Genomic DNA, 16657 nt, shown 5'->3' with positions numbered 1-16657 from the left:
TTAAACAAGTGGGACTACCTCAAACTAAAAACTTCAGCACAACAAAGGAAACCATCCACAAAACAAAAAGGCAACCTACTAAATTGACAAAGATATTTGCAAATGATGTATCTGAGAAGGGGTTAATATCCAAAATATATAAAGAATTCATATAGTACAATGTCAAAGAGAACTATCTGATAAAAAAAATAGGCAGAGGACCTGAAGAGACATTTTTCCAAAGAAGACATACAGATGGCTAACAGATACATTGAAAGATGCTCAACATCACTAATCATCAGAGAAATGCAAGTCAAAAACACAATGAGGGGGACTCTCTTATCCCCTCCAGGCTGGAGCCAGAAGCTCTGTCTTCTTGCTTTCTCTCTAAATAAAGGCCTCTGCCTTGCTCTCCTAAAAAAAAAAAAAAAAAAAAAACAATGAGATATCACCTCATGCCAGTCACATGGCTATGATCCAAAAGACTAGAAAATAACACATGTTGGTAAGGATGTGGAGAAATTGGAAGACTACACTGTTGGTAGGAATGTAAATTTGTGAAGCCACAATGGAAAACAGTATGTAAATTTCTCAAAAAAACTGAAAATAGAAATACCATACAACCCGGTAATTTCACTTCTAGGAATTTACCCAAAGAAAACAAAATCACTAATATGAAAAGATATATGCACTCCTTTCTTTATTGCTGTACTATGGACAATAGCCAAGATTGGAAGCAACCTAAGTGTCCATTAATAGATGAATGGATAAAGATGTACATATACACAATCAAATATTACTCAGCCATAAAAAGAATGAAATCTTGCCATTTTCGACAACATGGATGGACCTAGAGGGTATTATGCTAAGTGAAATAAGCCACTCAGAGATACATACCAATGATTTCACTTATATGTAGAATCTAAAAAACAAAACAATAAATGAAAAGAAATAGATTCATAAACACAGACAGAAGACATTGATAGTCTCTCCCAACTTGTCATGGTATTTTTAATGTCATTCTAATGCTTCAAATTACTAGCTTGAATAGTACCTCTCATCTTTATATAAACTCATAAGCACAGAGAAAAGACTGCCATAAGGAAGGAGGGTGGGGAGGAGGTGAAATAGGTGAAGAGGATAAAGTTTTCTAGTTATAAAATTATAATTATAAAGTACAATATATAAAATAAAAATTTTTTAATTTATAATTATAAAATAAATTAATCATAGGGATAAAAGTACAGCATAGGGAATATGGTAAAAAATATTGGCCTACAAGAGACTCATTTCAAACCCAAAGACATACACAGACAGAAAGTAAAGGGATGGAAAAAGATATTTCAAACAACTAATCGTAAGAAAAAAGCAGGAGTTGCAGTACTGGTATCCGACAAAATAGACTTCAAAACAAGGAAAGTAACAAGAGACAAAGAACGACATTACATAATGATAAAAGGGTCAGTCCAACAAGAGGATATAACTATTATAAATATCTATGCATCCAAGACAGAATCACCTACATATGTAACATAAACATTAACAGAATTAAAGGGGGAAATAGAATGCAATGCATTCACTTTCAGAGACTTCAACACAACACTCACTCCAAAGGACAGATCAGCCAGACAGAGGCACTGAACAACATATTAGAATAGATGGACCTAACAGGCATATACAGAACACTCCATCCAACAGCAACAGGATACACATTCTTCTCAAGTGCACATGGAACATTTTCAAGAATATATCATATACTAGCCCACAAAAAGAACCTCAGTAAATTCAAAAAGATTGAAATTGTACCAACCAGCTTCTCAGATCACAAAGGTATGAAACTAGAAATAAATTACACAAACAAAATGAAAAAGCCCACAAACACATGGGAGCTTAATAACATGCTCCTAAATAATCAGTGGATCAATGACCAAATAAAAACAGAGATCAAGCAATATATGGAGATAAATGACAACAATAATTCAACAACCAAAATCTGTGGGACACAGTGAAGGCCATGCTAAGAGGAAAGTATATTGCAATACAGGCGTACCTCAGGAAAGAACAACCCCATATAAGCAGTCTAAACTCACAATTAATGAAACTAGAAAAGGAAGAACAAATGAGCCCCAAAGTCAGTAGAAGGAGGGACATAATAAAGATTAAAGCAAAAATAAATAAAACTGAGAAGAATAAAACAATAGAAAGCAGAAGCAACAACATGGATGGAGCTAGAGGGTATTATGCTCAGTGGAATAAGCCAGGTGGAGAAAGACAAGTATCAAATGATTTCACTCATCTGTAGAGTATAAGAACAAAGAAAAAATTGAAGGAACAAAACAGCAGCAGACTCATAGAACCCAAGAATGGACTAACAGTTACCAAAGGGAAAGGGACTGGGGAGGATGGGTGAGAAGGGAGGGAGAAGGGGGTAAAAAGGGCATTACTATTAGCACACATAATGTAGCGGGGGCAGGATACAGGGAAGGCAGTATATATACAGAGAAGACAAGTAATGATTCTATAGCACCTTACTATGTTGATGGACAGTGACTATAATGGGGTGTGGGGGGGGGACTTGATATTAGGGGGGTTATTTGATACATTGATGATATCAAAATAAAAATATATATTGTAATAACTTACTATGTTGACAGATGGTAACTAGAAGGTAACCATGGTAAGCATTTAGTAATGTATATTACTGTTGAATCAGTATGTTCTACATCTAAAACCAATATAATATTGTATATCAACTATACTCCAATTTTTCTTAAGTTATTTCAGCTTTTGGGTCTAACAGCTTCAGATCATTTTTCTTCTGAAGACTCTTGTGTAGCCATAAAAATATTAAACAAAATTTATATGCTTTTCTCCTGTTAATCTGTCTTATGGTCAGTTTAATTCTTAAACCCAGCCATAACCTAGGAGGGTAGGAGCTTATCCTCCCTTATAGTAACCAGCAGAGAAACTGAAAAGAATGATAGAATGAAAGAGGAGGAAGAGAAAAGAGATTGGGGCATCAAGTAAGCTAAAACTTAAAGCCGGAATTTGATAGATGTCTAAATAATGGAAATTCCCGTATTATTTAGACAGTAGGGAAAACAAACAGCTACACTAAAAACAGAGCTCAGGAGTGAGGGAGCAAAATGCAGCGTGGGTGACAAAGAGTGAAACAATTGCTTTTTCCTTACTGGTCCTTCTATACTATATATTTTTGTAATTATGTTTATGTATTTCCTTGACAAAAGGTTCTTTTTAAAGCATTAGGACAGGGTGTGGCATTCAGCAAGGCACTTACAGCTTGGGTAAATATTCTTGTATAACCCAAAAACTTCAAAGCCCACCGGCTTCCACACGGGACAAGACAGTGGAGTATGTTACTCTTTGAAAGAGAGCAATCTCCAAATATTCTGCTCAAAGTAAGACCTCTCAGGATCTTTGTACAATCCTGGTAGCTGGAATGAAAGAACTCCAGTAATGGCTGAGATTTAATTTCGCATTAGCCTGTGTCCTAGCATCTACAACAGAATTCGTGTGACTCAGAGAACAAATGAAAATGCAAGAGAAAAAAGTGCTGTTCACAAAGCAGGAAAATAATGCTGTTAAAAGTACTAAAATCCCAAGCTGCTTCCATTCTTATGCAGTCTCTCTTAATTTGTCACAGTATTTTTAAATTGATTTTTAATGTCATTCTAATGCTTTTAATTTGCATGAATATTAATATTGTGTTAATGACAGTTATAAATGCAAAAATATAAGAATGTTTCACTTATATGTGGAATCACCAAAATTACATAATTCTAACTTCGTAGCTTGTACATGTACACATATTTTGTTCTTACCTGAATAGTGGAAACATTGTGCAAAACTAAGTTAAATGCTTTTATTTCATTTATTTCATGCCTAATATACATACCTTCTACCAATACTCTAACTTCAGTTTACTGATGAGTAAGGAAGAACTGAAGGAAAAAAGAACTAGGGTTTATGCTATCTTTCCCTCTCATCATTTTCAGGTAAGTGGTTAGCTAAAACAGTAACACAAGAAAGGAAGGACATGATAGGGTCTCTAGGCTGTTCGTGTTTCTTACTACACCATTGCCTTCTTTCTGCAGTCAATGCAAGTTCTGATCAAAAAGTCAGCATAAGCTCTAGGACTGTCAGTCACCCCACCCCACCCCTTACTCTAGTATAGACCTAACACTCTTTATTTTGTACCCCTTTGAGACTTGCTCAGACCAATGCACTGGGTATCCGCTGTAATTCTGTAATCATGGGGCATCTCAAATACTATATGCCTAATAGGGTGGCAAGAGACAGCACTGGATACACATATTGTGCCTATTACCTCTGCATGCTCCACGTCCAATTGGACTTCGTTTACAAAACACAAGTCCAAGGATAAAATGATGAGGAATGTTGAGGCTCCACAGTAGAGCATACCCATGAAGCCAGCTTTGCTGGGTTTAGTCAAATTTAACTTGATCTCAAGAAAATAAAGAAATGTGACATTTGCCACACATTCAGATTTGTGGGGTAAGATTCTTATCTGCAACAGATGAGGTTTTGTCCAAAATTATATTAATATGAAACTAGAATTTGGGTTGTCTCATAATATGACAACTTGGTTTCAGGCATTAGGTTTGGTCCTACCTATAATCAGGCCAGAGAGCAGATTATGTGCCATAAACTGGCTTTGTCATGCCTTAATTATATGTTTTTAAATCTTAAAGACCTAATTTCCTTACAATTATATTATCTTATTCTGTTTATTTAAAAATGTTTTCTCACTTTTATTACTTGATCTCCCTGACCATAAAATCCCTGATATGAAGAATTTGTTATAGTCCCAGCTACTAGTACAAGAAATGCTCAATACATGTTAAATGATTGAGTGAGGGAACAAGTGAGGAAATAGTTTCAGGATAATTTCATGAGATGTTAATTTGTTTTTATGTTGTAGGAGAGTTAAGAACAAAAAGCATTGTGTTTTATTCTCTGTATTTTTCCCTTTTTAGATCCCATATGTAAGCAGGAAAGCATTCCTTTGCCTCAGCTTCCATTCCCTTTCTAGTTTTTAAGAGTGCCTGGAGTCATTCAGGGAATTAGGCTAAAGCGAGGTAAAGAGGAGAAAAATGAGAAATTGGAGAGGGGAGGAAAATTCCTCAAGACTGAAAATTAGCTATTTGTACTCCCGAGGATATTGCTAGACCTTCTGTCTTTGGCAAATTTGGATGTACCCTGTATGGCACAAAAGGAATTACTGGGCTTAAGTTATGAATACATCAGCAGTCAATAGCTTGAACCAAGGACCAATGGGTGAATTTTCTACCAGCTCAAGAAAGGAAGGAACTTAAAGTCAAATTAAAGATGTAGGGGAAAATGTATGGTGCAATAGAAAAATGTTTTGTCTGGATAACACCCCTCCTGGCTATGATTCTGATCCCAGGAGAGCTATTTTAAAACTGGAAATCGTAGATAACTGTTAACAATGCAAAACAAGTCTTGTCTGATATGCAAATTATGTCCTGAGAGGGGTTGAGTTGCCCCCTACTCCACCTGTCCATTGTGGAAAAACCTTTTTGCCTCCATTTGTACATTCACTTCAACATTCCTTTATTCCATATAAAGTTGTTTTTACTTTTCCTGATTTCTTCAATGCTTTGTTAAATGAAATCTGTAACATGTTCAATTTCATATCTATATGAGAACCTGATTTTACTTTTAGAAATTATCTTTTCACAGAAAATAGCTGAAGATTTCTTGTACCTCTTTGAGTTTAGAGATTCATATCCACAACAAATATGTAAAATATGCCCTAAAAGGAGCTAATGGAAAATAAGGTAATCCACACTGGGAATAGAATCACAGATTGTCCTGACTAGTTCTTTTACCTCTTTAGGATAGTTCAATCTGTATCCTACTTCCATTTCTTCTCTGAGCTGCAATTCATCTTGGAAATAAATTGATATTATAGGTCATACTCACTAGCTATTTAAAACATACTGCTCAGCAGCAAAGTCAAATATTTTGATCTATTATTATATAAGGGCAGGCCTATACCAACAGCTCCAAACTAAATGAAGTACATCCAACACAGAGTATTTAAAATTCTCGCCTACTGCTTCCATGCTACTTGGTACTATCACCGTAGCTGACAAAGAACAGACAGGCAAGGGACAAAAAAGAACAGAGTCTGTCAGAAAATCCACTGCCTGAGCACATTTGATCAAGAGATAATAGTAGCTTTGGGTTAAAATGATTCTAGTGTTGATGGAGAGAGGTAACTTTATTGAAGTATATTCTGGGGGTAATACTGAAAGAACATTGTCTATTACCAAACCACTACCATAAATACATAGATAATAGCTAGCTTTCACTGTCCTCATTTTTAAGTTTTTAATTGTGGTAAGAGATGGTAACTTTTCTTAACCACATGTATTAGAGCTGGTCAAGAAAGCAGAGCTCCTAGCAGGCAGTTCAACAGAAATGTAATATGGAGAACTAGCTACAAAGGAGTTAAAAATGCTGAAAAGCCAGAGGGAATCATGAGGAAACCAGAGATGAGCAGGAGCAGTAAGCCCCTAACACCCTGGGACCAGAGGATCAAGATATTAATAACCGAAATGAAATTAGTTGGCATAGGGAGAATATTAATTTCCCATTGTGTAACAAATTTAACACAAACTCTTTGACTTAAAACAACACATTATCCCAAAATATCTGTGAGAAGCTGGGGACAGATTAGGTGGGTCCCATGCTTAGGATCAAAAGGCTGCTGGCCTCTGATCTGGTTGGTGCTGGCCAGGGCTGTCTCATCTGAAGCTCGACTGGGAAGGATCCTTTGACTATTAAAAAAATAATAATAATTGAAATGTCTGGCAAAACTAAAGCGTAAGAGTTAGATGGCAATGTAGCAAATACATTTCATGATTTTGAAGGTGCTATTCTGATTATACACATTATAATTGCTTATAGAAATGCTAAATTATTTGGGGGTGATATGGCTTTAGTTTGCATTTCCATTTATATTTTAATATCAGGTTGATTTACACTAACATAAGCTGTTGAGATTTCATTGATACTGCATTGAATCCATACATCTATTTGGGGAGAACTGACATCTTTAAAATATTGAGTATTCCAATCTTTGGACTAAATTTACTTAGCTCCTTGGTGTTCCTTCACTGTTCTATAGTTTTTAGAGTACAAGTCCTGTACATTCCTCATTATCTTTATTCCAAAGATTCTTTTTTAATGCTATTATAGCAGTATCTTTTTAATTGTTGCCAGTATATAAGAACACACCTGAGTGATTTTATCTTATTCTATATAGAGCAACTTACTAAGTACACTTACTACTTCTAATAGTTTATAGATTTTGGATTTTCTACATTCACAATTATGTCATTGGCAAATAATGAGGTTTATTTCTTCCTCTCCAACAGTTTTGGTTTTGGATTTTATCTTTTCTTGCCTTATTACTCTGGCTAGGACCTTCAGAACATTATTGAAAAGTAGTAATAGCAAACATCCTGTTCTTATTCCTAATCTGAAGTAATGATGTCTGTCTGAAGATTTTCTGAAGATTCTTAGAATAAGAAATTCCCTTTTATTATGGTTTGGTAAGTTTTTATTACAAATACATAAAATTTTCCAATGCTTTTTCTGCATCTATTGAAATGGCCTTGTAATTTTTATTTAATGTGGTGAATTACATTGATTGGTTAAACTATTTTGCATTCCTGAAATAAACCCCACTGTCATGAGTACCCTTGTACATTTTGTTTTAATTGGCCTATACTGTATTTAGGATGAATTTATATTTTGAAATTATATTCACAAGAGGATTGGTTTCTTTTAATCTCCTATGCATGTTCAAAATTATCAGCCTAGTAGAGTTGGGAAACATTTTCACTGCCTAGTCTCTGGGAGAATTTATGTAGAGTGCTGTTATTAATATTTGGAAGAATTCAGTGGGATGCCATGTAGGCCTGGAATTTGCAGGAAGCTATTAGATAACAGGGATGTTTACTTTTTCTAAAGATATATTTCATATACCATAAAATTCATTTTTTAAATTCATTTTATTATCATTAATCTATAATTACATGAAGAACATTATGGTTACTAGACTCCCCCCTTCACCAAGTCCCCCCCCCCGACAAACCCCATTACAGTCACTGTCCATCAGCATAAGATGCTGTAGACTCACTACTTGTCTTCTGTGTTGTACAGCCCTCCCTATGCCCCCACACACATTATACATGCTAATCGTAAGGCCCCCTTTCTTTTTCTCTGCCCTTACCCCACCCTTCCCACCCCTCCTGCCCAGTCCCTTTCCCTTTGGCAACTGTTAGTCCATTCTTGGGTTCTGTGATTCTGCTGTTTTGTTCCTTCAGTTTTTCTTTGTTCTTATACTCCACATGAGTGAAATCATTTGATACTTGTCTTTCTCAGCCTGGCTTATTTCACTGAGCATAACACCCTCTAGCTCCATCCATGTTGTTGCAAATGGTAGGGTTTTCTTCTTATGGCTCACTCTTTTAAAAGTGTACAATTGAATGGTCCTTAGTATAAAGGACCATTAAAGTTGCACAACTATCACCACTAATTCCAGAACACTTAAATTGTTGCACAAAGAAACCCCACATCCATTAGCAGTCATTCTCCAATCATCCTCCCTCCTGCTAACAACTAATTACCTTCCATTCTTGTGGATTTAACTATTACGGGTATTTCATATAAGCAGAATCACACACTATGTGATCTTTTGTGTTGCCTCTTTCACTGTTTTTCTAGATTCATCCATGTTGCTGCATTTATCAGTACTTCCTTTTTTACAGATGAATAATATTCTATTGTACCACATTTTGTTAATCTATTCATCAGTTGATGGACATCTGGGTTGTTTCTATTTTTTGGTTACTATGGCTAATGCTGCTATGACCATTCATATGCAAGTTTTTGTGTGAGAATGTCTTCAATTCTTTTAGTTAAGAATGGTGCTGCTAAGTCATACGGTAACTGTTCCACTTTTTGAATAACTGCCAGTTTTCCAAAGGGGCTTTACCATTTTATCATCCCATCAGCATTAAGTGTGGGTTCCAATTTCCAACAACTGTTATTGTCTCTTTTCAACTGTAGCAATCCTAATAGGCATGAAGTAATTATCTCATTGCAGTTTCAAGTGCATTTCCTTAATGACTAATGATGTCAAGCATAATTTCATGTACTTATTGGTCATTCCTATATTTTCTTTGAAGAAATCTATTCAAATACCTTGCCCATTTTTTAAAATTGGGTCATCTTTTTGAGTTGTAGAATTCTTTATATATTCTAGTTACTAATCTTATCAGATGTGATTTGTAAATATTTTCCCATTCTGAAGGTTGTCTTCTCCCTTTGATAGTGAAAGTTCTGAAACACAAATTTTTAAAATTTTGATGAAATCCAAATTGTTTTCTTTGCTTACACTTCATGTTGTGTCTAAGAAACCATTCATTGCCTCATCAAAGGTCACAAAGATTTACAACTGTTTTCTTCCAAAGCTTTTATACTAACAGTTTTTACATTTAGGTACCTGATCCGTTTGGAGCTAATTTTTGTATATGGTGTGAAGTATGGGTTCAAGTTCATTCATTTTATATGTGGCTATTCACTTGTCCCAACACGATTTACTGAACTTATTTACCCATCAAAAATAGATCCAATTATTCTAATATGGAACCATTCAGATTCTTTCTCCTTATATCTATAGTTTTTCAGGTATTTGACCATTTCATCTGAATTTTTAAATGTATCACAAGTTATTCATAAGTCTCTTAAAAGATCTGTTAACATATGTAGGTCTCCATTCCACTCCCAAGTATCTATTTGTGCCTTAACACATTTTTCACTTGTCTTGCTAATTTGTCTTCTCAAAGACTCTATTTATTAGCTTTGTTAATTCTATTGTTTTGCTTTCTATTCCAATTAAGTTCTTTTTCTCCCTTCTTTGTTCTTTATTGTTTTTATAACTTATTGAGGTAAATGCCACTTTTTTACTCCTTTTAATAAATTAATATAAAGTCCCCTCTAAGCACTTTATCTACACCTCATGAATTTTGATTACACATTCTTACAAGTCTCTAACTTTCATCATGGTTCCTTCCTTAACCAAAAAGTTTGCTTTGGAGTATATTTTGTAGTTTTTAGCTAAATATGAAAATTTTTTCAACCATATTTAAATTATGGTCAGAGAATATATTCTGTATGGTTGTCTTTGAATCTATTTACTTTCTGGCATAGCATATGGCCAATTTTTGTGACTTCCATGTGTACATGAAAAATGTGTATTATGCATTTATTGAGTACAGTAGCCTACGCATGGCAATTAGGCTAATTATATTCTCTATAACCCTACCAACATTTTTCATTGATACAGAGTATGCAACCTTCCTGATTGTGGATGTTTCTTCTCATAGTTCTGATAAATTTAGAAGTTATATATTGAATTCTATAAATTTAGAATTGCTAAACCTTCCTAGTGAATTAGTCCTTTTATCAACTGTCTCTTTACTGTCTTTAGCCTAAAATTTTGTTTGATATTAATACAGCCACAGCAGCCTTCTTTTGATATAATCTTTATACATCATCGTTTTACTTTTCACCTTTCCTTATTGTGTCTGTTGTCATATAATTCAATTGTTATCTGGCAATGACCTTTATGGAATTTAGCCTATTATAATACAATTTCTAATCTATTTGGCTGTAAATTTACCCCTTACCAATTGTTTTTCTTATACACATGCCACTTCTCCTGAGTTTTTTTTCTTGCTTTCTTTTAGGTTGAGTATTTTTTGTTATTGCATCTTATCCCATTAGTATGTAGTAATATACTTTTACAAATCTTTTAATGTGGTTACCCTAAATATTATAACACACAATTCTGAATATTCAAGTCCAATATAGAACTACAGTTTCACCTTTTCTCATACGAGAGGACCTTAATGCACTTTCCCATTTATCCCCCTCCCAACTTAAATGCTATTGTTTTCATATACCTTAGTCCTCTGGTTTTTTAAACTTTCAAGCCTTTTTTTTTTAATTCTACAGCAAACTTTATTTTTCTCTGAAACTACAGTTTTATTATCGGCCATGGAGATAATCAGCACATGAAAAAAAAAATCAGAGGGAAGGTTCCCAGAAACCACATACCTTCAAGAAATTTTTTAAATCACTGTTCATTTGGCTCACATATCTACCCTTTTTGGTGTTCATCATTTCTTCTTGCATCTCCAAGCTTCCATATGGTATTGTTTTCCTTTGCTTAAACACAACATAGTATTTGTATAGTTTAAGGGGAAAATTTCTCATTTTTGTGTGTAATTTCTTAACCTAATACACCCTGTTAAAGACTTTTCTTTATATAGAACTCTAGGTTGACAGTTATTTTCCATCACTTTGAAGATGCCACTCTATTGTCTTCTGAATCCCACTGTTTTTTTTTCAGTCAGTTGCCACACTCTTCTGGTTGTTTGAAACACACCTTACTTCTTTCACTGCTGTAAGATATTTTTTTTTTAGATTTCAGTGGTATTGGTAGTATTTGTGTAATATTTGTGTAAATTATTATCTCTAAATATATCCTGCTTAAGGTTTGTGGGACTTCTGAAACCTGTAGCTTGATGATTTTCATAAAGTTTAGAAATTTCTTAGGCATTAACTCCAAATAGTCTCTATTTCTTCTCTTTCTGGGACTACAGTTACATTGCTAGCCCTTCTCTGTTACATTTTCTGTACTTTCCATCCTTTTGACTCTCTACACATCCTATTTTTCTTCTGACCACTAATTTCACTATTTCTTCTGCTATGTTTCATTTGGTTTTAAATTCATTCACTTAATTCACATAATTCTTATCTGCTATATTCTTTACTTTAAGTTCTTAAAATTCCTAATTATCTACTGATTTTTAATCCTCTTTTCCTCCTTGAATTGTTTTTGTAAGTCTACATATGTATGAGTGTTTCACACAGTACCTGTTAACTCCAGAATTGGGCAGACTTATCCACCCAGTCACAAGCAGAGGCCAATATAGGTAATCTTTACAGAATGTACGAACAAAGAACATGTACTCTCAAAAAGCAGATTCATTCCCAAGAAAAGAAAGCTGATCTGATTTGCCCATTTTTTCCTTCATTTTGTTTTTGCCAGGTGCCCTTAGGATCACTTGTTAAATTCTCAGTTGTAGATTATCATGCAGGTAACTTAAATCTGCTTAGACCCACATAAGATCAGGTCTACTGCTACAAAGTCTCAGGGAAAACTTTAACCCCCTAAAAGAATCTAGGCCAAGTCAGCCTCATTTTCTTATAGTGTTCCTTTGCTATTGGACATATTTCCACTCTTTCACTAAAGAGGGTAGCTAGCTCTTTAAGGTGCTGTGTATACAGGTTTCAGGCTTTAGTTACTAGGCTATTGGAACAAATGACGAGAGATCACTGAAAGATATTAAGCAAAGGAATAAAGATGATCAAATCTGATGGTTCATTTGTAACATCAATAAACATTTACTGGAGTTACAAAGGTAAATCACTCAGCCATATCCTCAAGCAGCTTATATTCCATTACAGCAAAGATTCTCAATCAAGGTCACTTTGGTCTCCCAAGGAATATTTTGATATGTCTGGAGAGACTTTTGTTTGTCACAACTGGGAGGATGCTACTGGCATCTAATCAGCAGAGGGTAAAGGATATTGTTAAACATTTTGCAATACACAGGACAGCTTACTACAACAAAGAATTATTTTGCCCAAAATGTAGCAGTAAAAGAAAAGTAAGTACAGTAAAACATTAGTCTGTACAATGTACAGTATGGCATGAAAGTGGGCAGGAAGCACATCAATGGGCACCAAAGGCTTAAGCTGAGTTGGAAATATGAATGAATTTGGGAGGGAGAGTGATCACTATGAGCTTGAGTATCAAAGCATGAGGTATATTTATATTCTACATGTTTGGGGAACTACAAATAATTGGTATGACTAAGATTTAGGGGCAGATTAGCAAGATGGAAAGTAATAGGACAAGATGAGGCTGAAGAAGGCAAGGGCCAGATCACAAAAGACCTTACATGAAGATGAAGAATTTGGACTTCACCCTGCATGTGAAATAAGGCAGTAAGAGGAGGTTGATACTGAAGGTTAACAATGAGAAAACAAATCTATCCTAGAAAGATTATTTAGGTAAAATTATGAGAAAAGGTTTGAGGGCAAAATAAGGCACACACCGATTAGTAAAATTACTAAAATAATCCAGGAAAGGGAAGACCAGAGATAGAATCAAAGTACCAATGCAGAAAGATGAATTGATATGGCAAAATACTACATCCAGTTTTTCATGACTGAATATGAAGAAAATAAAAGGTCTAATTCCCAGCTTCTAAGCACCACTCAAAGAGAGTGTACAGGAGAACATTTAGATAACAAAAGAATGTCATCTCATTTAGATCTCTTATAGTAAAAGAGCTGTGCAAGTATATAGGAGGTTACTGTTAGAATACGTCAACAAAATCTATGTTGTGCCTTGAACTTTATCATTCTTCAAACAAAAATAGCAAAAAATTTTAAAAAGACTTTTCTACTACAGCTAGATCATATTTTATATATGTATTTATCTTATTTCCAGGTATTTTCGTATTACATTATTTAAACTAAAAACACGTCTTCACTTTATTATTTCAGTATTTGTTTAATGTTTTAAAATTCAAGATACTTTAACTTAAAATTTAAAGACAAAATAAAAAATAGCTTTACCTTTCAAATGTGATTTTTTAACAGCAAAGTGAAAAAGTGACAGTCTCCCGTTAAAAAAAAAAAACAGCACTTCCCACAAAACTAAAGGAAGGCTTACAGGTACAGCTATTTCAGAATGGGATTAACACCTGAAGACATGGAGCAATACCTTATTTTATTCCAAAACAGATGAGTACTTACTGAATCTTAATAATGGAGGTTTAATATGCCGTTTAACATAAATTATCTTTGAAAATAGGGTTTTTAACCATTCAACGTAATCTCTAAAATAGTATCTAGTTAACATAATATTTACCTTAAATATACCAGATAAATATTTACAATCAGCTAAATAAGAAACAGCAAAGCAATTTACAGCTGAAAACATGAAATTCTGATCCACTGGATTTACATTTTTTCCTAAGTATAATAATATAAACATACTATGGGTTACTCAACCTATTAGAAATACAATCATTTGTAATTGTGAACTTTCAACATTACTCATCAGTAAAAACAATCCTTTAGCAAGCACCTTATGCAAAATGACAAGTGTAAAACAAATTTCTCAATTAACAGTTCATCACCGAATTCCTCAGAAGTTATTATAAAAAATTTTATTTAAGAAATCTAAACACATAAACATTAGACATTTTTAAATTAAATAAGTTATGAAACTTCCTTTTTCTTTTTACAGTTTCAAAATTAAAAGGTCCAATCTATATCTAAATTATTTCCATATTTTCCTGAATTGTTTTTTAATACTATTTTAGTAAATTATTTATTCAATCGTTTCTTCAGGTTGTCAAGGTGTTCCACGTTAACATCTTGTAATGCCAGTACCATTGCTTTAGACAAAGAGGGATTAAACGAAATAGTCATTAGACAGCACAAGTCTATTAGATCTCTTTGACATTTCTGCAGACCTTCTAGGAATTTTTGGTATTGAAAAGGATCCTTTTTTAACCGCTTCATTTCTGGTACTGAAAATCCTATCAGACTTGTAAGTATTTCATCTACAAAGCCTACATCGAGATATGCACTACCATCAGAAATCTTTGCTGTAATACGCCAAAAACCACCAGAACTTGAGAGATTTCCAGTTAAGGTTACAATAAATGCTTTGACTGTCACTGTTGTAACTTCCTTTGGTTTGCTGGTCATTAGCACAGACAAATACACAAAGGGTGGAGAATACAAATCCATGGCTACAGAAAGATTACTGCTATTTCCTGATGATTTTAAAGAACAAGTCTGTAAATGCTTATCATTTTCATTAGAAATTTGTGAATTCCTTTTTGGTACATAATTGACAAGCTCTCCATTTAGTATTTTATTATTTAAGGAATGTTCATCTGAACTGTTGATAGTTTGTTTTATTTTATTATGCATCTCTAAGTTCTTATCTTTACTTATAAAATCTTGGGGAAAGGGTACATTATGAACTGAGAAAACACTACTGTTTTGGTCTCTAGTGGATAGACAACTAAAAGATTTGTCCTCAGTCATTTGTTTAGACAAGTATTTTTCATTCCAATTATTTTTATAATTTCCATTTTTGCAAATCAATGAACTATTATTTGGAGTATCAGGTTTATGTGACAATCTCTCTACACTTTCATCTGTGGTTCTGTTCAAAGCCAATGGCTGCAATTCTTCAGTCTCCCTTTGTTCTTTCTGGACAGTCTCTTCTAAAAGCAAGGCTTCCTCCAATGAAAAGTCATCTAATTCCCCATCAGGGAAAAGCATAGATTGATTCGCTGGTTTCTTCTTTGGCCTTGGAGAAATAACAAGTCCCTGTTCAACACCTGACTGTCTTGTGGGAATAGTATTCAAGGAACTACCTGTGCTGAAACATCTTTTTTCTAAGGGGGTGTCATTATTTGCAGCAAGCTCATCACTTTCTTCAAGACTTGCTAAGAGTTCTTCATCAGAAGGTCCTAACGCAGGATCTACAACATCTGTAATTCTGGAGATGCTTTGGTTAGAACTATTTGGTATGACCGTAACTATAGGATCAGTTTCCCCAATTAGTCTTGCAAGTACTTTTTCTTGGGCATGTTCCTCTAAAAGAGCATCTACTTCTCCTCCCAACACCTTCACATTTTCTGGTTTCAATAATAGAACACCAAAACGGAAAGAAATGTTGCCATAAATTAAAATTTTTGTACCTGGACTAAGATCACTATGAAGAGCTGGAACAGACTGGTATTCCATTCCCTGGATTTGTACAGTTCCATCAGTTAGCTGTAGCATTAACATTCGTGAAGGCTTTGCTTCCCAAGGCTTTTGAGTTACTTGTGTTTCAGCTGTAATTAGGTCATTCATGGTATTCTTCCCTCTCAACTTTTGTATCTGGGAATATGCAGGTTGACTTACATCAACCAATGAATTAATCTGCAGAGCAAAAAATCCATTCAGTTCTCCTTTTGGTATTTCTAAGATGCCCTCAGGTAAAAGAGGATGCTCCAAATCTCTCAGGTCAGTAAGAAGCCATTGCTCAAACACTTGTTTGTTTATTTGTGCCTGACTCAAATTAACATTATCATTTTCTTCTTGGATCCAGTTAATACAAGCTTCCAGCCACATTAGAGGCACTTTAACATGCCATGTTGCTAAAAGCCACGTTTCAACTTTTAATGCAATACTAGTTACACTCATTTCTTTTAAATAAAAGAAATATTATGCATCTATTACCTGAAAACAAAAAACAAAAATATAATTGAGTACGTTTAAATAGTTTCTATAATTCTTCACAATGCACAAATAAGTACAACTACGTTGTTAAGAGTTAAATTTCTAGATTATTTTAGATTTTTCTTTTCAGCATCATAAGATTATTTGACTTTCTACATGGCCAAAATCTACATAGCCTCAAGCAACCAAATAGTATAATGAGACAAGC

The 16657-nt window shown here is 34.2% G+C and overlaps 1 protein-coding gene across 2 annotated transcripts in view; it reads right to left on the bottom strand.

Annotated features, from left to right (window-relative positions):
• Positions 1–8318: 8318 nt before the first annotated feature.
• RMI1 (RecQ mediated genome instability 1) overlaps positions 8319–16657 on the bottom strand; it is a 30960-nt gene continuing 22621 nt past the window's right edge. Inside the window, exon 3 of one of the 2 annotated variants that reach the window (XM_037023543.2) lies at positions 8319–16449. In XM_037023543.2, the coding sequence (XP_036879438.1) occupies positions 14530–16413 (1884 nt within the window). In that variant the 5' untranslated portion in view covers positions 16414–16449 and the 3' untranslated portion in view covers positions 8319–14529. The remainder of the gene's footprint in view (positions 16450–16657) is intronic. The other variant, XM_073228721.1, reaches the window with a different exon arrangement.

This window comes from Manis javanica, chromosome 2 (assembly GCF_040802235.1).
Source record: "Manis javanica isolate MJ-LG chromosome 2, MJ_LKY, whole genome shotgun sequence".
NCBI classification, from domain to species: Eukaryota; Metazoa; Chordata; class Mammalia; order Pholidota; family Manidae; genus Manis; species Manis javanica.
The sequence above is the reverse complement of the archived record's forward strand: the minus strand, read 5'-3'. Positions and strand labels throughout refer to the sequence as shown.